Source organism: Mytilus edulis, chromosome 3, assembly GCF_963676685.1.
Source record: "Mytilus edulis chromosome 3, xbMytEdul2.2, whole genome shotgun sequence".
Classification (NCBI taxonomy): domain Eukaryota; kingdom Metazoa; phylum Mollusca; class Bivalvia; order Mytilida; family Mytilidae; genus Mytilus; species Mytilus edulis.
Window position 1 is genome coordinate 103,351,486 of NC_092346.1, and position 21,117 is coordinate 103,372,602.

The 21,117-nt window shown below is 31.8% G+C and overlaps 1 protein-coding gene across 4 annotated transcripts in view; it reads right to left on the reverse strand.

Annotated features, from left to right (window-relative positions):
* LOC139518057 (BRCA2-interacting transcriptional repressor EMSY-like) overlaps window positions 1-21,117 on the reverse strand; it is a 26,375-nt gene continuing 5,258 nt past the window's right edge. Inside the window, exons 4-25 of one of the 4 annotated variants that reach the window (XM_071309713.1) lie at window positions 20,932-21,107; window positions 20,327-20,449; window positions 19,037-19,257; window positions 18,536-18,713; window positions 18,224-18,321; window positions 17,699-17,828; window positions 17,162-17,320; window positions 16,455-16,598; window positions 15,152-15,258; window positions 14,752-14,880; window positions 11,773-11,938; window positions 11,196-11,352; window positions 10,838-10,905; window positions 10,458-10,559; window positions 9,525-9,878; window positions 8,847-9,046; window positions 7,435-7,648; window positions 5,595-5,730; window positions 4,881-4,963; window positions 3,869-3,948; window positions 2,992-3,156; window positions 1-1,569 (exon numbers count right to left, since the gene is read on the reverse strand). In XM_071309713.1, coding sequence (XP_071165814.1) covers window positions 1,507-1,569; window positions 2,992-3,156; window positions 3,869-3,948; window positions 4,881-4,963; window positions 5,595-5,730; window positions 7,435-7,648; window positions 8,847-9,046; window positions 9,525-9,878; window positions 10,458-10,559; window positions 10,838-10,905; window positions 11,196-11,352; window positions 11,773-11,938; window positions 14,752-14,880; window positions 15,152-15,258; window positions 16,455-16,598; window positions 17,162-17,320; window positions 17,699-17,828; window positions 18,224-18,321; window positions 18,536-18,713; window positions 19,037-19,257; window positions 20,327-20,449; window positions 20,932-21,107 — 3,253 coding nt within the window. In that variant the 3' untranslated portion in view covers window positions 1-1,506. Of the gene's footprint in view, window positions 1,570-2,991; window positions 3,157-3,868; window positions 3,949-4,880; window positions 4,964-5,594; window positions 5,731-7,410; window positions 7,649-8,846; window positions 9,047-9,524; window positions 9,883-10,457; window positions 10,560-10,837; window positions 10,906-11,195; window positions 11,353-11,772; window positions 11,939-14,751; window positions 14,881-15,151; window positions 15,259-16,454; window positions 16,599-17,161; window positions 17,321-17,698; window positions 17,829-18,223; window positions 18,322-18,535; window positions 18,714-19,036; window positions 19,258-20,326; window positions 20,450-20,931; window positions 21,108-21,117 lie in introns of all 4 variants that reach the window. The other 3 variants (XM_071309711.1, XM_071309712.1, XM_071309710.1) reach the window with 3 other exon arrangements.

Consider the following 21,117-nt stretch of genomic DNA (forward strand, 5'->3'; position numbering starts at 1 on the left):
TAGACTATAGATTGCTTTTATTATACTTAACAATGATCATACATGTCAACAATAATGTACAGTTTATAATAGTTTATGGTCGGAGACCAAATGACTTGCACCATGCCCTTCATTAAAACTTAGTATTTACAAGCACTTGTTAAAAATATGATTTAATGATAAATACTAGTATCTTTATAACATCCTTCACAATATTTCATTAATTTAAAATAAAAATGTTTGCAACATCAGTTTTCTTGTATCAAGTATAAAAAGCAGATGTTCTATCATCAACATTAAAAAGATGTAGGATATTTAAGGCTAATGACTTTCCTTACTTTTATCCATGTCAGTTTTGTGTGGACTGATTTTTACCACTATGTTTTATCTTTAACATAGCAGTGATGCTTGCTGTTTATGTACTTTTATACATGCGACAGAAACATGGTAAAAACTCAAAACAATGGAAATGTATTTACTCTAAAGAGTAATGTTATAACCCTGAAGATTATACTTGAGCTATGAAATCAATCAACTGTACTAAAGGACTTGACTCTATTGGATATCGACCACAATATTTCACCATAACTGGCCAAATATATATCTAATCAATGAAGTACAGAAGGTTTAATAATATTACATTAGTATACAGCAAATTGGTAATTTTCTTTCATGGTGGAGGAATATAATGATACCATTTAAAAGGAGGATCCATTGCATTTTTAAATATCTAAATCATAGTATTGTTACAAAAAAGAACAATGAAAAATATAATATACAACTGTATACCATTTGATGCTTCCTAAATCATTTATTAGATTACTTTTGTCCTTTATAACCATGATTATTTCTTAACATTCAACAAAACAACTGGACATAACAAAATTTCTTTTCACTGCATATGAATATAATATTTTTGGCACATTGACTGCACACGATCAGAAAAAAGTTATGAATAGACTCAATAAAATTCAATATGAATAATTTATAATGTTAAATTACAAGATGCATTTTGAATAATGATTTGAAATCTTGATGATTCATGTAAATAAAACAAGACAGTTATGTTATGGAACACATTACACAGGTCATCTGAACACACTACACAGGTTTTGCTGAATGACTAATCTCAACTCATTAACAAGGTCTTGCTGAAGTACAAATCTGAACACACTACACAGGTCCTGCTAAAGGACCAATATGATCTCACTACACAGATCACACATAAGGACTCTAATCAACCATGCTTTTCACTGTACTGTATTTAAAATTGGCACAAATAGAGAAACATCCTAGGAATTAAAGTGTCAACATAGAAGTTTCTATCTTTCATTCATTCTCTCTCAACTAATTGAACCATGTGACTTGTCTATTGACTTTACTGTTGGTATAACACTGAACATGCTTGACATGTACTTTACTGTTAGGGAACAGTATATACTTCACTGTTAGGGTACAGTAACTTGGTAAACAATTGATCCAATTAACACATGTGTTACTAGTAAAAAGTTCATGTTGTTAACTGGTTCACTTCACAGGACTCCTACTTTCAAATTTCAACTTTTTGGAAGCTGGTGATGGAAACTGTACCTACAAAGTTCGATTAAAAAAATGAAGACATTCTGTAATTGTTTGAAATGACACAATAATAGAGTACTAAAAATCTTTAAGAATATCATCAAATTAAAATAATTGGTCCAAGTATAACCTGCAATTTTTTTTCATACACTTTCTAAATCTATTCATTTATATTTTATGCATGAAATATATTAAGTAAGTGGGTAAAATTACATGTTAGCGGTATAACTAAATTGGGGTGTTGAATCTTTATGTAAAGGAGGGATTTGGCCCAGTTGAACAAGGTAACCAGGTGCTCCACAGGGCGCAGCTTTATACGACCGCAGAGGTCGAACCCTCAACAGTTTGGGCAAGTATGGACACAACATTCAAGATTGATACAGCTCTGAATTTGAATTGTGATCAAATTCTTGACATAATATGAGTTTCTGACACAAAACAAATGTCAAGATCTTACAAATCTATTATATGCAATATTGTGCAATTAAAGATTTTAAAAATATGGAATTTGAGAAACGGGGGAAAAAAATTGAAAACTACTACCCCCTTTTTTTTTGCAATAAACCAAAACCTGACTTTTCTTTATACGTTATTTACAAGCAGTGTGAGGGAGATCAATTCGAACATACGCCTTGTATGTTAACTGCTTTTTAATTACCTCCCTTACACTGCTTTTAAATTGTCTTAATTGTCCACTGGCCAGAAAAACCTTGTATGCCCCTTTTTTTGCCCCTAATTCCAAAACATTTTAAGCAATAACCCCCCAAAGTCATTACTACCCATCCCTTAATAGTATGGAAACTTGTGGTATAATTTCAGAGTGATGCACCCACTTAAACACAAGTTATTGTTTGAAAACTACAAAAATGCTTATTTTGGGCCCCTTATTCCTAAACTATTGGGACCATAACCCCCACAATCAATCCCAACCTTCCTTTAGTAGTATTGAACCTTCTGGTTAATATTTATAGAGATCCATTCACTAAATCTAAAGTTATTGTCCGGAAACTAAATGCGTCTTCAGACAAAGACGATGACATGATACCATTATACGATGCAAATTTTTTTTTGTGGTCGTATAAAAAATTGGTTTTCTATAAATTTGATATTATTTGTCCTATAGTACTATACAAACACTGTGAAAATCCTTTTGAGATAGAGCAAGTGCGATTTTTTTAAATTTGAATTTATTTTCTAAAAGAAATGCACTACGAAATAACTGTTCTCAGGCCAATCACTAATCTTGTAGAGAAAATTACTTTTGAAACAAGATTTTTACACATAAGTGAAAAATGAAGATTCTAATATTTGGCTGAAAGCATTCTAAACATTATCTAACCAAACATGTGTTCTGTCCTTAACTGTGTATATATGATTATATTTATCTAAATATTAATTTCAAAATTCATTTAAGAGAAATGAAGCAATATTTACCTTCTGCCATTTTTCTAATAATTTTTCATATTCCGACATATAGAATGCAAAGACTTCATCACAGTCCCTCCTGACAACACTGCCTGGGGGATTATATGTTCTACAATTGTCTCTTACTAACAGCATGTCAGAATGGAAATCCTCATAATCATTGCAACTTCCCATCTGTAGAAGAAAATTAATTTATTGTAAGTATTTCAAGTAATTGATGTTACAGCCCCAACAAAATTACAAGGGTCAAATAATGAATATTTCTTCCTTTATAATTATTTACTAGTGGCTTTTTTGTAAAAACAATAATGAATGAAATACAAGTAACTGATTTTAAGAATCAAATACTATAGATGGCTCAAAATAATGTTATTTGCCTCTTGTCAGTGTAATAATGTTATTGACAGTGTAGAATGGGTTCAATAATTCTGTGTAATGCAATAGATTTCTTTATGTCTTTTGATCGAAAATGTGGAAACATTTTAAGTTACAAGTTTTCAACATACCAATAAGTAATCAACTATACTTCTATAAGTGTTCATACCTCTATTTAATCAACTATACTTCTATAAGTGTTCATACCTCTAATAAATCACCTATACTTCTATAAGTGTTCATACCTCTTATTAATCAACTATACTTCTATAAGTGCTCATACCTCTAATTAATGAACTATACTTCTATAAGTGTTCATACCTCTAATTAATCAACTATACTTCTATAAGTGTTCATGCCTCTAATTAATCAACTATATTTCTATAAGTGTTCATACCTCTAATTAATCACCTATACTTCTATAAGTGTTCATACCTCTAATTAATCACCTATACTTCTATAAGTGTTCATACCTCTAATTAATCACCTATACTTCTATAAGTGTTCATACCTCTAATTTTCTTTTGATTGTTCCAAAGTCCATTGGACTCTTTATAATGTTGTAATAATCAGGAGCATCATTAGGATCAACTAAAATGAAACAAACATCTTATAAATAAGTTTCATAACATTTTGTTGATGCAAACTACAGTTAGAGAAGGGAAACTATGTTTATAAAGGGGCATAACTCAAAAACAGTAAAACTGATGCCACCCATTTTTAAACTTGATCTGTGTTTTGTGGTTATAAGCTTTATGTCTTTTTATGTTGTGATGTTACACTATTGTCTCAGATAAGGGAGAAGGTTTGGTATCATTAAAACGTTTCATCCTGTTGCAATTGTTTGAACCTGTCATAAGTCAGGAATCTGATGTTCAGTAGTTGTCGTTTGTTTATGTGGTTCATAAGTGTTGTTTCTCGTTTCTTGTTTTTTATATAGATTAGACTGTTGGTTTTCCCAATTGAATGGTTTTACACTAGTAATTTTTAGGGGCCCTTTTTATAGCTTGCTGTTTGGTGTGAGCCAAAGCTCTGTGTTGAAGACTATCTTGACCTATAATGGTTTACTTTTATAAATTGTGACTTGGATGGAGAGTTGTCTCATACCACATCTTCCTATATCTATGTATAAGTTTCATAACATTTGGTTGAGGCAAACCAAAGTTAGAGAACGGAAACCAGCTTTGGGATGTACGTACATAAAGACAAGGGTAAAACATAGTCCCCCCTCTGCATGGGGGGCATAAAAATAATAACATTTTTGTTTTTGAGTATTCTATAGTTTCTTGTGATATTGTGTAGATATTTAAAACTTTAAATGGTAGCCACAACTGGACTTTGGCATACTACTGTCAAATTCTGGGAAAAAAGAATTATCAGTATAACCACGATAACTGGCATATTGTTTGGACTTATATAAATAAAGAGGATGTTTTCATTTCTGAACTTTTTTATGAGGCACAGTGAAAGCTGAAGAAGTGCTTTTTAACTGAAATGTGTATCCAAAAAATCCTTAATAATACCTGGTTTTAGGAACCAAGATGCAGCATTCATTTCTCCTTTGTCTCTACTCAATCCTCTGTACTTAGATACTCTCTGTATTAACCTGTACAAATATATCAACTTGTTAATGATTCTGAGTAAGGAACCATATATATATATATACATAAAATTGAGAAAGGAAATGGGAATGTGTCAAAGCGACAACAACCCGACCATAGAGCAGACAACAGTGGAAGGCTGTTTGTTGCAGTATTAAACTCATAAAAAACACCTCTGCAGTGGCTATTTAATTCTTGTATTGAATAACTAATCAAAGAATTCAAATATAGAAAAATATTCAATGAGTGACCTAACAACACAGTACTTTACAAATAAGCGTAGCACACAAGTTATTTATCTGGATCGATCAGCCACAAGTTGAATATTTTTCGAAATTTAAATTCTTTGATTAGTTTTTCTTTTTATTACATTGACAAAGGACTTTTAAATTGAATGAGAGTAGAAAATGTAAGGAACTGTATCTTTTTCCACTCATTTATAATTTGCTTTGATACGTCATTGACAACGTCTTGACAACAACAATTGTTGTATGAATTCAGAGAAGTGAAATTAACGGAGTTTATTTTTCCATGTGAAATGATCAGTTTTTATTTTACTGAGAAATCAGGGTAATTCTTTGAAACCAACGTAATAATAAAAGTTTGCTTGTACATATCTACAGAACATATACTTACCACAAACAAGATTTTGCCCAACCAATGGATTGTGAAGTAGGACTATCCTCTAATGCACTGGGTGGTCGACGTTTTCGTTTACTCAAGCGTACAGCATCAAGATTAGGGTCTCCTGAATCAACACCACTATTAGCACCTACAAAATCAGACAAACTTTACCACATACGTAGTAACATAGATTTGATTACCACATATAAGTTCTAATAAATGTAGTAACATAGATTTGATTACCACATATAAGTTCTAATAAATGTAGTAACATAGATTTGATTACCACATATAAGTTCTAATAAATGTAGTAACATAGATTTGATTACCACATATAAGTTCTAATAAATGTAGTAACATAGATTTGATTACCACATATAAGTTCTAATAAATGTAGTCAGATAAACTGTATAACAGTTAAAATAATAAAGCATGCAAATCAAGAGTTTATATGTCTTGCTTGCAAACTTTGTTTGGATGTTTGCTCAGGCATTGTAATTAAGATTGTAGCTGTGTTGACCATTGACCCTTCAGTGTATGACAATACATCTTACCTAGAATCTATACCAGGGAAAATAAATAACTAGGTGTCATTGAGATGGGAGCCATCTCTGTGGGCCCTGCTGTGAATTAAAAAAATGGTAAAAAAATTGTATCTTTATCTTAGAACATGGGGCTGTCATCTGAAACAAAGTTAATGACCTTGACCTCTGATCTAGGAAGTTGTACAAACATTATGACACACCCTCTAGTTTAATTTAATAAACATGTCAAGTATAAGGTATGAAATTATAACGGTTCTCTAGCAGACACATTTTTTTACGGAGAGTCTGATCACTATAGGGTGGACCACCATTCAGCAGGGAAGAATGATCACTATAGGGTGGACCACCATTCAGCCCTAATAAAGAATGAACAGGAAATAACTAATCTTTTCTCAGCTATAATGCATGTTTAATATCAATAACAATTATGTTTCTATTGTCCAATGTACTTGATCTGTGCTAACAAAAATTATCCTATCTAACAAATAAAAAAGTACATAGGAAGAGTACATTTAATGATCTGTGTTCTTTCAGTATTATGTTGACTAGTATGCAACAGCCAAAGTGAACATTTTCAATACAGTAAACATATTATTTCTACAAGACTGGAGTGGAATACATATATTTCTACCTATTGAATTAAGATTGAAGAAGAATACTTATATTTCTACAAGATTTGAGTGGTATACATATATTTCTACCTAGTGAATTAAGATCGGAGAAGAATACTTATATTTCTAAAAGATTGGGAATGGAATAAATATATTTCTACAAGATTGGAGTGGAATACATATATTTCTACATATTGAATTAAGATCGGAGAAGAATACTTATATTTTTAAAAGATCAGGAGTGGAATACATATATTTCTACCTAGTGAATTAAAATTGAAGAAGAATACTTATATTTCTAAAATATTGGAGTGGAATACATATATTTCTACCTAGTGAATTAAAATTGAAGAAGAATACATATATTTCTACATATTGAATTAAGATTGGATTGGAATACTAATATTTCTAAAAGATTGGAGTGGAATACATATATTTCTACCTAGTGAATTAAGATCGGAAAACAATACTTATATTTTTAAAAGATTGGAGTGGAATACATATATTTCTACCTAGTGAATTAAGATCGGAGAAGAATACTTATATTTCTAAACGATTGAGAGTGGAATATATATATTTCTACAAAATGAAGTGGAATACATATATGTCTACAAGATTGGAGTGGAATACATATATTTCTACAAGATTTGAGAGGAATACATATATTTCTACCTGATGATGTATTGCTGATCGTACCTATGTCTTCCAATCCAACAATTTCACCTTCAACTTCTACAGGGTCAACTGATGTGGTTTCTATGGTGACTGGTACATCACTTGAAGGAACAGTTGTTATGAAAGAGGAGTCTATGTTTTGTGTGATGTTTGGATTGGAATCGTCAATAATTTCAGCTGTGTAGATGCCTTCTTCTTGTGATAAAACTGCTTCATGTATAACACTTGTTGATGGCTGAAAAATAAACAATGTCTAAACTAGTAAACAGTATATATAAACTAAAATACAGAAACAGAGGCTAACTATCACATAATATGTTGGTTCCAAATGAACTGTTTGATATACAACTTTTAGTTTTTATAAAACATGAACCTGTACACTAATTGTCTAGTTGATTTGATCATAGCTTCATGGTAAAGTACATTAAACCAAAACTTACCTCAGTCAATTATCCCTATAAAAAAGTCATAAGAAACCTCAAATTGAAAAAAAAATCATGCATATGTTTCTTATAACTAAATGGAAAGTTTTCATTATACAATTATGTACATATACTTTTTTCTGAGGAAATTTTTTTAATTTGTCCACATTTACAAGAAGTTTATTTGTTTTTAATTGCTTGCTTCCAGGAAGCAATTCCCCAACATATTTTCCGTATGCATAGTGACCTGAGCGTAACCCTCCTCATAAAAATCCGGCCATCGCAATACGCATGGATTTGTCATTAAAATAAACAATTATCTGATTGTACATGTTAAACACGTGCTCATTACTCAAGCTTTTTGTTATTCATTTACTATAAGATGACAATCGGTAAACTTCAGCTTTAAAACACAGCATTTAATGAACAGCCATATTTGTTAAATCATAACAGACAGAGAGAAAAAAAATTGACGATTATACGATATATTTGAGTAAAAAATGACAAAATCGTGCACAGAGTTATAAGTTTATGATATATACATGCATTGGTTCAAGAATTGGATTAACATTATTTTTTACCACTCACTGGTTTCATAGGACTTTAAGGTGGTGCCTAACACTTTAACTAAAATTAATTTGGCTCGTTTAATTTTAAAATAAATATTTACTTTGACCCTTTGACAAAAATATAAAAATTTCAAAAAATTTGAACCAACCATTTAATCAGAAAAAATACACTGGTTATATAGCAGTTTGACAAACACTTATTTTGATCATTGAGAAGCTTAATATTCCCATATGAACACAATGTTATTAAAACGTTATGCTGATTTTATGGAGTTATCTCCCTGTAGTGTTAGGTACCATCTTAAACCAAATTTTCCTTTGATCTTACTGATAATTTCCTTTCTCAGCACAGTAGTGTGTGGGTTCACATGCCATTGTCAATGTCAGTTCATAATAATAATTCACACATCAGTAAGTAAGAACAATAAACATTATAGTGTACCTGTGTATGTGTGGTGATATTGATGGTTGATGATTTTGAGATTTCTTGTATTGGTATAAAACTGCTAGATGATGCTGATTTGATCCGGATCATTGGACCCATGTGAGATCCTTCATTACTACTTGATACAATAACAGTTTCCTGGCCGACAGATTCCTCAGTACCTGAGGTATACACTTCATAAGGTGTAGAGGATACTTCTGTTCAAAAATAAAATATCAAAATTAACCAGTCCTGATAAATATGTCTTAGTATATATACTTATAAAAAGGAAGACAAACAGGAAGGTGTAACTTGTTTATTAAAGTCTGTTATAATGATCTTGGTTGGTAAGTTTGAATTTGTATCATATAATGAATATTACATTGCTAACATTCTAATTCCTATTACTGCACACTGACTGTATAAAATCATGTTGTAGATATACACAGGTTGGCATACATCTTTTAAGAGTAGTTCTCTTTATAAAAGATATTGTGAATGTTTGGTGTATATCCAGGCATTTATTAAAGACTCATGTCCAACCAATCTTTTTTTTATCAGTTCATTAAAGAGTGAAATTCGAAATTATCTCTCAATAATTTCTACCCCTCATCTAAAAACACCAATGAAGCATTAATTTGAAACCATTCCAAAGACAACTGATGAATATGCATGTATATTAAGTAGTAAACATACCTACAACTTCTGTCCCAGGTTGCCCCACAGCTTCTGTGGTAACCTTTTCTGTTAATATATCCTCCTCCATAAACTGATAAGAATCTAAGTTAATTTGAGCTTGTTCTAATGAACTACTTAACAAGTCAAAAGATTTGGCACCAGCGGACACTACTATCTGAGATTGTGTTATGTCTGATGATGACGATGAAGAATTGTCTGTAGATGAGTTTGTGTTATAGAATATTCCAGTCTGGGGATCTAACTCCCCTTGTAAGTTTAAACGTTGTGCTATTTGTTCTAACTCAGATTGAGAATTTTGATTTGACACTTGAATTGCTGCACCAGGGATTTCCTCTTGAATTACTGTTGTTTCTACCTGAAACAAATAAATGATCTTATTGGACTCACACTGGCAAATAAAATTCTGTATACAAAAGTGGCATCCTAGTCAATGTTAAAAAATCCACAGGTTTAGGATGTGGAATACTAGAGGCTCTTGAGAAAATTTATTTCCAACTTACAGGATTTTCATAATTTTTCATTGCTAATTTTAAAATTGACTAGAAATGAAGTGGACTCCAGGCTATGGTGGGAGTGCACTGCTTGTCAACTACCTGGAATGAATTTATAAGAATTGAGGAGGTAGCAATTGATAGTTCATGTGAAAACTAGAATTATTATTATTGAATGTATTGTCATCAGTATCAAAGTAGCCATTGTTGAATGTGATTAGAATCTTGACTTATAATTCTTTTAAGAAAATCTAAAAGCTATGAAGTTGGTACCAATTTGAAATTCACACGACATTTTTTAAAAGAATGTAGTATTGGCCATTTGGGAAGGCCATCGAGGGATCAAGAAATCCAGTCTTAAAACAGAGACAGGTAGGAAGCTTTTACATTTGTTAGAAAGCTGACATTGCCACACATGATTAAGGTGTAGGTAGAACACTGACCTCTGTCTGTTGAGTCTCTCCTTCAGAAGAGTCCATTCTAAGAATTGATACTCCCTCAGCTGTTTTGTCTGGTTGATTTAACATCCTCATCGCTTGTTCTGAAAATATATATAAATCATTACTCATTCTTAAATATGATGCATTTTAACTGCAATTTAAAAAGACGTAAAATGACAATACATGTAGTTCCAGTTGTATAAAAAGTTTTCAAAGATTAAACAGGGAATTAATTTTTTTCCAGTTTCATATGATTTATTAGAGGCCCTGAAAAAAACGAAGCAAAAAAATAGTTGCTCTTATACACTTTCAAATTGAATTTTATAAAAAATTGTCATATTTACATTTAAATCAACCCTATTAATGGTAATGATCTTACCTATTGTGTAGTACTGTTGCTGAGATAACTGATCCACATTTAACTGACTCAGGTCTATACTGGAAGCCCTGTAATTATATAGGTTTCATTTACTAGTCTGTATTCCAAAGTCCAAATTATGATATATACAAAAGTTTAAAGTAGAACACAGAAGGTTTCTAATTAGTTTATAATATGTAAATAAATACTTCAAATGATACCAAGTGTTCATTGGTGTTATATTGCTTGTATGGCTTGGTTATCTAAAGGGAAGATGGCCTTACCTCTGTACAGTAACCTTAGGTTTATCCTGAGAAGTGGAAGGCTGAGAATCAATAATGGCCTGTAAGGCTTGGTTATCTAAGGGGAAGGGCCTCACCTTTGTACTGTAACCTTAGGTTTATCCTGAGAGGTGGAAGGCTGAGAATCAATAATGGCCTGCAAGGCTTGGTTATCTATTCCCTGACTGGTGTAGGCCTGGTTTCCATCATCATACTCAAACCATTCATTACTTGGCAGAGCTTGACTTGTTACAACTGTAATACAAAAACAAATATTTAGCTAATACATCATATTTGGAAATGAATGCCTAAGCAAATTTATGTTTAATCAGAACTATCTATATAATGACTGATTTATACAATTTTTGGTTATAAATGTTCACCATGATCTTATTTTCATTTTAGATGTCATACTATGATTATACAGTTCTGGTTTCAGAGTACCAAAGTGGGGATATGCCAAAAAGATTAATTTAATTGTTGACCAATTGAGATCTAAAACTAACAAGAAAATGTTGAAAAAGTATATCTGATTTTGGATAAAAAAAAAGTACTCATCACTGCCAACTTCATATGAAGTCAGTGAAAAGAAAAGTGACAATTTTTTTTTAGTTCATTTAACATCTCCTAATAGGAAATAGATGCTGAACTAACTGAAAAGCGTTTTTAACTTACCTCTATTCTGTTCTGATCCCTGACTTGATGCTGTAAGAGCAGCCATGGTAGCCTCATCCAGGTTAATGGTAACATCTCCACTACCTTCACCCTCCTGAATGCCTGCTGCCTTTATCAAATCTGCTAAAATGTTGTTATTCTTGGCTTCTGCCTCCATTCGGATTCTCTATAAAAAACAAAATCTAATATTAAAACAGTATTTCATTTCTGCTTGATTTAATCGTATATTTATATTTTATTAATCTTCAAACAATGTAATGGGACAAAAAAAACTAGATGTGTCAAAGCGACACGAATGGCCCCATCTCAAAAAGTTGAAAAATGTTCAATTTCAATAACACATGTGGACACAAACATGATGGTAGTCTCACCTATCAAAAATTAGCTCAAAATCTGGAGGCGTATAAAAAAAAGTCTGTATAACTGTGATTTTCAACAATTTTGAAAGTTGTAAATCCTTAATTTTGTCAAAAATTATGGGAGCGGAACATAACCTATACTTGATCTGTAACTCATCATGGATAACTCACATACCAAAAATCAGCCCAATATCTGAAAGACTTTAGAAAAAAAGTCCATATAAGAATGATTTTCAACAATTTATCAAAGTCAAAAGCCCGTAATTTTAGCAAAAATGAGCAAAGTGTAATGAAACTTGAACTTGATCTGTAACTCATCATGGTTAATTCACATACCAAACATCAGCCCAATATCTGATGGCGTTAAGAAAAAACTCTGTATAATAATTGTTGCGGAATGACGGAATTTTGGAATTTCGTTCAAGGATAAAACTATATGGCACCGACAACTTCGTTGCGGGGCCATAATAAAATCAAAGCCTTAAAGGCTGTAAAAGCAATTGCTGCCATGTTAATGTTTGGGGACTTTTATTTTTCATCCACATATATACAAGAATTAAACCTGACATGAGTGTTGTCTAGTTAAAAGTAAGAAGGTTTTAACTTTATATAAATAAAAGACTTTAGCAGAAAGTCATTTTTAATATGTTTTATATTTCACAAGGAGACAACACGTTTACCAGGCTAAAGTTGGGGTCAAATATACATGTGCTGAAACATATAACTCAAAAAGAAATCATCATGGATTATCCCCTGGTAGTGTTTGTAACTTCCTTGGCAATAATTTCCTTTATTGATTTAATTTTAACAATTTTCATTATTAATTTATATTTAACCATTAACACAAATGATTAAGTTAAAACATTTCAACTTTCCAGACGCAAATGTTAAAAAACGGGAAAGAAATAAAATATCTTACAAGACATAAACATGTAAAGAATAAATGTATATTTCAGCTTAATAAAAATATTTTCATAATGTTACTTTGTCATCATTTTTAAAACTAAGTTCCAAACATTATTGCTCAGTTGATATGTGTCCTTCTGATGCGGTACGAGCACAGGCACTTGTTTCTATCCATAGGAAGGTCGATTATCCATATAAATAGTTTTATATGGATAGTCGACCTTCCTATGGATAGAAACAAGTGCATGTGGGTACGAGATAACTACAATTCTCATGCAATCCCGAAAAGGGGGGGTCATCACAGACAAACATGACATTAAATCGTTATCACTGAACTAGTATATATATTGTATAGGGGCCAGCTGAAGGACGCCTCTGGGTGCGGGAATTTTTCGGTGCGGGAATTTTTCGCTGCATTGAAGACCTGTTGGTGACCTTAATTCCGCTGTTGTATGTTTTTCTATGGTCTGGTTGTTGTCTCTTTGACAAATTCCCCATTTCCATTCTCAATTTTATTATACGAACAAGAACAAACAGCTCTACGTTGCTTTGATATTTATCAATTTTCAGGAAACATTGCGAAAAATGATCTTCAATATTTCAAAAACATGTGAAATAAAATTGCTAACACGGTGGACCGTCGAGTGTCAACAAACGTAGTAGACTTGTTCACTGAAAAGACGAGGATAATGGTTTCATCTGACATTTGTTATGCAAACCCAGTTTTGATCATGATATTTAAAAAGACGTACTTTTTTTCAATCTATGTATTAATAAACTAGAAAATTTCAAATTGTAAATATCTCTTCATCTGGACCGACTTGGCATCTACTACGTTTGGACGGGTCCATTTCATTAGTAAGGTGATCGATAAATATTACGGAGTTTTGACAGAAAAGGAAAACGAACTTATTGTTATGTGTTTTCAACAAGGGTTTCGTTCCGCTAAATTATTTGCGCAAATAAAGTTTGTCTATTTTTAGATTACAGGTAATAATTTGACACTACGCATTAACCTGTGTAGTGATTTTGATTTTACGATAAATGTATGAATGAACGATAATTTTATGAATGAACAAGAGCACCTGACCTCTTAAAGAAACACAAATTAAACATAAAAAAACGTATTTATTAGGAGATAATTCAGTTAAATTTTCAATACTAAATCAACAACTGAAATGAATCCATATTTTGTTGAAACATTGTACGAACGGCGGAAAACGGAATCGCATTTATAAAAATGTACTTTTTTTCACTCGGACTTCTATGTTATTTGATAGTCAAACGGTTGACCCTTTAAATACAAAAATACATCTACAAGAACATATTCTGAAACTTCTTAAATCCACTAACTTTTTTTTAAAGTTTCAAGCTATGTATTGCATTAGAAAACATACATAGGTGTTAAAGAATGACTGACCAGGAGCCTGTTTAACAAAATACTATGGCTTGATCTGGGCGGAGTCTCTGATCTGGGTCACAAAGATGGCCATACGCGACGGCATAAAAGCAATTGCTTTAAAAACAACACACAATTTGTATGACATTAAAATATTCAAGGACAATAATCCTGTCAAAAGTAAGTACACAAATTTAATTTGAACCCATTATCATACATATACAAAGTGAACATCAAAATCCAGCTATACATACTGGCTCAACATTAGTCTTATCAGGTACACTATTTGTGATGTTTTCTGAGAATATAACAAACCTGTCTAGTGGCTTCCAGCTGACCAGGAGTAGTCACAATAACCTTTCTTTCTATTGTTCTTTGACCACTTGGTGTCGATACAACAATATGTTTCGTAGAATCTTGTCTTTGCAAAAAATTTACCAATTCCTAAATAAAATAAAAAGTATTTAACTATTGTTTTTCTTATTTCATAAACTAGTATACCAATGTGTTACCTTAATATTCTATGGATGCAGATTATTCTTGCTACTTTTATATATTTTATATACTTAATTCAAGATATATAGTATTTTATACCTTCTTAGTGATGGTTTGTACATTATTAAAGAATTTTCAATATAACAAGGATATTTTACTCCAGGTGAAATGCACACTACAAAAGTATTTAATATTAAAATCAAAGCACATCAATGTTTACCTTTTCAAAAGCTGATGATTTGATTGTTTTCGATGCAGTACTTGTTGGAGTACTGATAGATCGTCTTGGTTGAGTTTTCTGTACCACTATAACATTTGGTTTACCTCCTGAAATTTAAATAAAACTTACATCAGCTCAATTAAATTCATCATAAAAACTATCAGCAAGCACAATCACATACTATACTATACTATTTCAGAGTATTTTTTTTCAAATAAAAAATAATATTTCAACTATAATTAAGGGGAAATAATAACTGATGTCCTCTTTCATGGTAAAATCAATTGTATTTCAATATTGTTGAAAGTTCTTTATTACAAGAAAATCAACCAGGTGCTCCACAGGGCGCAGCTTTATACAACTGCAGAGGTCGAACCCTGAACAGTTGGGCAAGTATGGACAAAACATTCAAGCTTGATACAGCTCTGAATTTGGATTGTGATCAAATTTTTGACATTATATGGGATTCTTACACAACACAAATGTCAAGATCTTACAAATCAATTAAAGATTTCTTCTTCAAACTTTTGAAAAATTTGAAATTTGAGAAATTTGAAAAAAACCCATTGAAAACTACTACCACCCCCCTTTTTTCAATTAGTCCAGAACCTGACATTTCTTTATACATTATTAACAAGTAATATAAAGGAGGTAAATCTGAACATACCCAACATTGTATGTTAAATGTTTATAAATTACCTCCCTTACACTGCTTTAAAATTGTCTTAATTATCCATTGACCAGAAAAACTTAGTTTTCCCCCTTTTTTGCCCCTAATTCCAAAATCTTTTGAGCCATAACCCCCCAAAGTCAATACTAACTATCCCTTCATGGTATGGAAACTTGTGGTATAATTTCAGAGAGATTCATACACTTAAACACAAGTTATTGTTTGAAAACTAAAAAAAACTTATTTTGGGCCGACTTTTTGGCCCCAAATTCCAAAACTATTGGGACCATAACCCCCAAAATCAATCCCAACCTTTCTTTAGTGGTATTGAACCTTCTGGTAAAAATTTGTAAAGATCCATTCACTAAAACTAAAGTTATTGTCCGGAAACTTAATCTGTCTTCAGATGACGACGACAACATGATACCATTATACGACGCAAACAATTTTTTTGCGGTCGTATAAAAACTGGAATTAATCATTAAGCATTTACAGATTATAAACAAATTGCTAGTAAATTGAATTTTTGTCATTTAATATCTTGAACCTGAATAACCAAGTGCAAAATGTATCTCAACAGAAATCATCAATGGGGAAATAAATCTACCACAGTCAAGGGAAAAGTATACTTACCCAGTTTATTTCCTGATGTTTTAACAGCATGAAGTTGTAAAGTTTTAGGGTTGACTGTGACAACATTAGGGTTTCTTGCTGTCCCTGTGGAGATTATCTTTCCACCTTGTGTTGTGATATTTAAAATCTTTGCTCCACTCTGACCTACAAAGGCAAAACATTGTAAAAATTGCAAATTGATTAAAACTACAGACTTATGGAAAACTCATAAAACTTATAAAACTCTTTAAAATAAATTTTAATGGTGAAATCTAGTTATTTAGAAATTACTTAGTACTATAACCTTATGCTACAATCTAAAATGTATAGAAATATATATATTTTATAGCTAACTCATATGAATTTTTTACTATTCATAACAACATTGTAAGTTGAATATCTGATTCATCCAGTCATTTATTCAAAATTATGTTTTGTCTTATCAGTATCTACCCATCATACCAACTTAAAAAGATGAGATGAATAGCCTTTCTATATCATTATAAATTGATGTAGATTTTCAATCAGAATAAGAAACTTGAAGGATTTTTCATGCAACAACAACAAAAATGCCTGTGCAAAACTTTCCAGGTCAAAATATAAAATCCTCCTTATCTTCTTACTGGTCGGTATTTTAACAAACAGACAATTTATAAACTGCAGAAGCTGTAATAAATCATCCATTATATGATCATACTTAATTAAATAAATATTACACTATGTCATACCTATTGAAGTAATAGGTCTGGTTACCATGGTAACATTAGATGAACTTGACAATGATGAACCAGCACTAACAACGACTACAGGTGTACCAGAAGCTGAAGTTGTCTGAGAGATTTTTGGTAATATTTTCCCCGATCCTCCAGCGCTGATAATTTTCATTCCTAAAGAAGTATATCAAAGCAAAACTATGAGTGAGTTGCAATGTTATGTTTCAATTATGAAATTTGATTTCAAAATCTTTTTTGTTTGCAAATAATTTTTCTTTCAGAGTTCTCCAACTTTCTATTTGGCTTGTATTGGTAAGATTCCATGTTTGTTCTCAATACTGTAAAGGTTTAGTCTCTGCTGGAACTTAAACTAATTTTGTAAGAGTACAGCACATAAACACTAAGCTGTCTTTAGCTGTTTCCTGTGAAATATATACATGATCTATGATGTTTGCATATTGTTGATAACCTGTCGTTTGTCTCATCTTACATATTACATTCCTTCTTTTCAGTTGGAATTCATAAAATATAAGTATATTTGACTAAACATACCTCCTTCCTGTCTGATCTGTACATTGGGTGATTTAACAGATTTGATGTGTATATTCTGAACAGTTTGAGGATTTGGCGGTTGAGGGCCCATTGGTATCACAACACCTGGTTTCTGCACACCTTGCTGGACCTGTAAGCAAATGTTTACTTTTAATTCATATTCCTAAGCAAATATTGCACTTCATGTCCTCAACATAAATATAAGCAAGTTATGTAGAAAACTGAAAAAATGTTTCTAAAAAGTTTAAATTAACAATCTGTTGATGTGGATAAAAACAAACACAAGACAATAGAAGTAAACCCTTTAATTTGTAATGCTCCCGCTTGACACTGTCAGAGAAGGCTATCTATACAATGCAAGCATCCAACAAACAAAGCTCACTCCTATTTGTTGTTAGTGAAGAAATTGGAAACAAAACTAATTCAGAGATCATTGGATACAGAAAGGTTTTCTCATTTCAATGAAAGAACTTTAAAGTTGATTACGTTGTATCCTATCACATCTGTTTTTATGATTGTACTTACATTGGGAAACCTCTGTCTGGGGAAAGTCTTCACCCTAGGTCTTGGTATGCTTACTGTAGGTGTTAAAAAGGTCATTGTAGAACTTGTCACTGAAGTACCTGTCAATAAAATAGCACCATACTACTTACTATGTTGAATTTTATGCCCCATTATTTCAACCTACACACAATTCAACCTTGTTTTAAAAAAAATATTATGAAATAAGCACACCATCATTATCTTAATTATTACTAGAAAATAAATAAGCAACACTTTTAACTTTCTTGTAATTATAATATTTCTAAAGCAAAGATGACATCTGTTTATATATACCTGAACCAGCAGATACCATAGTTGGTGTGGTGATAACAGTAGATGTCCCTGTTGAATTAGGTAGTATAATGGAGGCTTTATTGCTTCCTGTCAGGTTGGTTGATGTTTTTACAACTGGAACTGTGATAGATTTCTGTAGAACATTTGGAGAAGTTTGACCAGAGGATACTAAAATAACCTATCAAAAAAAGACAAGGATTAATCAAATTAAATCCCAGATTAGTTTATCCAATCAGTTACCCAATACCTTTAAAAATTATTTTGTTTGATAATTTTTTAATTACATCCCAGTAAAGAATGCATTCATTTTGAAAATTAAATAAAACATACATATTGACCTATAATGGTTTACTTTTATAAATTGTTACTTGGATGGAGAATTGTCTCATTGGCACTCATACCACATCTTCGTTTATCTATATATTAAAATTTTTAAAATAAATATTCTTGTGGAGAAGTATGGAGATGTAGATTTCAAAGGCTAGTAAAAATAGTGAATACCTTTTGTGACTGAGTAGCAGTAGTTGTCATTTGACTTCTAGGACTTTTACTAATAGTAATTTTCATTGGTGATATACCAGTAACAGGACTGGGTGTTGTTGTAGTATATGTTACTCTTGGTGTCTGTGTGGATGCTGATGGAGACACCAAGCTCTCACTGGAATGACTTCTACGTCTTTTCCTTTCAGGTCCTTCGTCTTCATCTTCTGTGTTCAGTCCCCCTATAAATGTCAAATCATTAATAAGTACATTCAAACAGATAACAGATGATTTGCAATCACAAAATATTTACCAGGACCAAGGGAAAAGAAACTTCCTAGTTTAACTTTTCAATAAATGTTTTGCAAATTCAATAACCTTTCTGATTAACTTCTTCACATCATGTTTATTGAACTCTGCTCTCAACCATAGATGTGTCTGATTACTTTCAATGTTTTTGTCAGACAAACAAGAATAACAAGTCATATATTTTAAAGAACTTAGTATTTTCTGAAATTTCAGAAATAAATTAGGAGTTTTATCAAGATAAAATATAAGAAAAGGTGAGCATTCGATTGATTAAAACTCAATAGTTATCAACATGTCACAGGTATTTGTCTTTCATTCCATTGTTCACACAAAATTAACATTTCAGGCATTTTATTCTGAATCATTGTAGCTACAACAGAGCTATCTTCAAATGTAAATGTCAGATTCTGTACACAAGTGTGGGTATAAGTGTGAGATTCTGTACACAAGTGTGGGTATAAGTGTGAGATTCTGTACACAAGTGTGGGTATGAGTGTCAGATTCTGTACACAAGTGTGGGTATAAGTGTCAGATTCTGTACACAAGTGTGGGTATAAGTGTCAGATTCTGTACACAAGTGTGGGTATGAGTGTGAGATTCTGTACACAAGTGTGGGTATGAGTGTCAGATTCTGTACACAAGTGTGGGTATAAGTGTCAGATTCTGTACACAAGTGTGGGTATAAGAGTGAGATTCTGTACACAAGTGTGGGTATAAGTGTGAGATTCTGTACACAAGTGTGGGTATAAGTGTGAGATTCTGTACACAAGTGTGGGTATAAGAGTGAGATTCTGTACACAAGTGTGGGTATAAGTGTGAGATTCTGTACACAAGTGTGGGTATAAGTGTGAGATTCTGTACACAAGTGTGGGTATAAGTGTACATTTTTCTGTACACAAGTGTGGGGGTATAAGTGTACATTTTTCAACCTTTGTCTTTTGATTCACTCAACAACATAAGACCTTGTCCAATTTAATACATTACTAGCATACTAATAGTTACCTTTAATATGAATTGACATTCCACTAGGCAGGACTACAACATTAGAATTTGGACTGGTTGGTCTGTTTGTTTTTGTCACAACATTATTGTTCACTGGTAATGGAGGCGAAGAGCTGACTGTCACTTTAAAAAGTAAACAATTTTTGTTTTGATCACTTCTATACAATAGTATATTGACTACAAGCTATACTTTACTATATTCACTTCCAGATATAAATATTCTCTCAAAATAATAAAGCTGCCACAAGACTTTGTGGGTGGTGGAAATAATCCATAAATTTGTTGAAATATTTAAAGCAAAATTATAAGTACTAAAAAAATAATAAATGTGCCAATCTATAGTGAATAAATTTTCTTTTATTGCTGAAGTTAAACATATTTATATACATGTAAACATATGTATATTTTCCCGTTTGAATGGTTTTATACTAGCTATTTTTTTTAGCCCTTTATAGCTTGCTGTACAGTGTGAGCCAAGGCTCCATGTTGAAGACAGTACCTTGACCTATAATGGTTTACTTTTATGATTTGGATGGAGAGTTGTCTCATTGGCACTCACACTCCATCTATATATGTATACATTTATTAGAATAATGAACACTTACAATCTTTATTTCCTGTCAATGATGGAACAGGCATACTAGCATTCTTTTCTGCCTGTAAGTTAGCAGCCTCATTAGCTTTAGCAGTAAAAGCAGTTTGTGGAACCAGTCTGGGCATCAATGGGATCAATCTTCTGCCTTCTATCAGCCATTCTGACATTGTATTTGGCCCTGAAACACTACACAGAC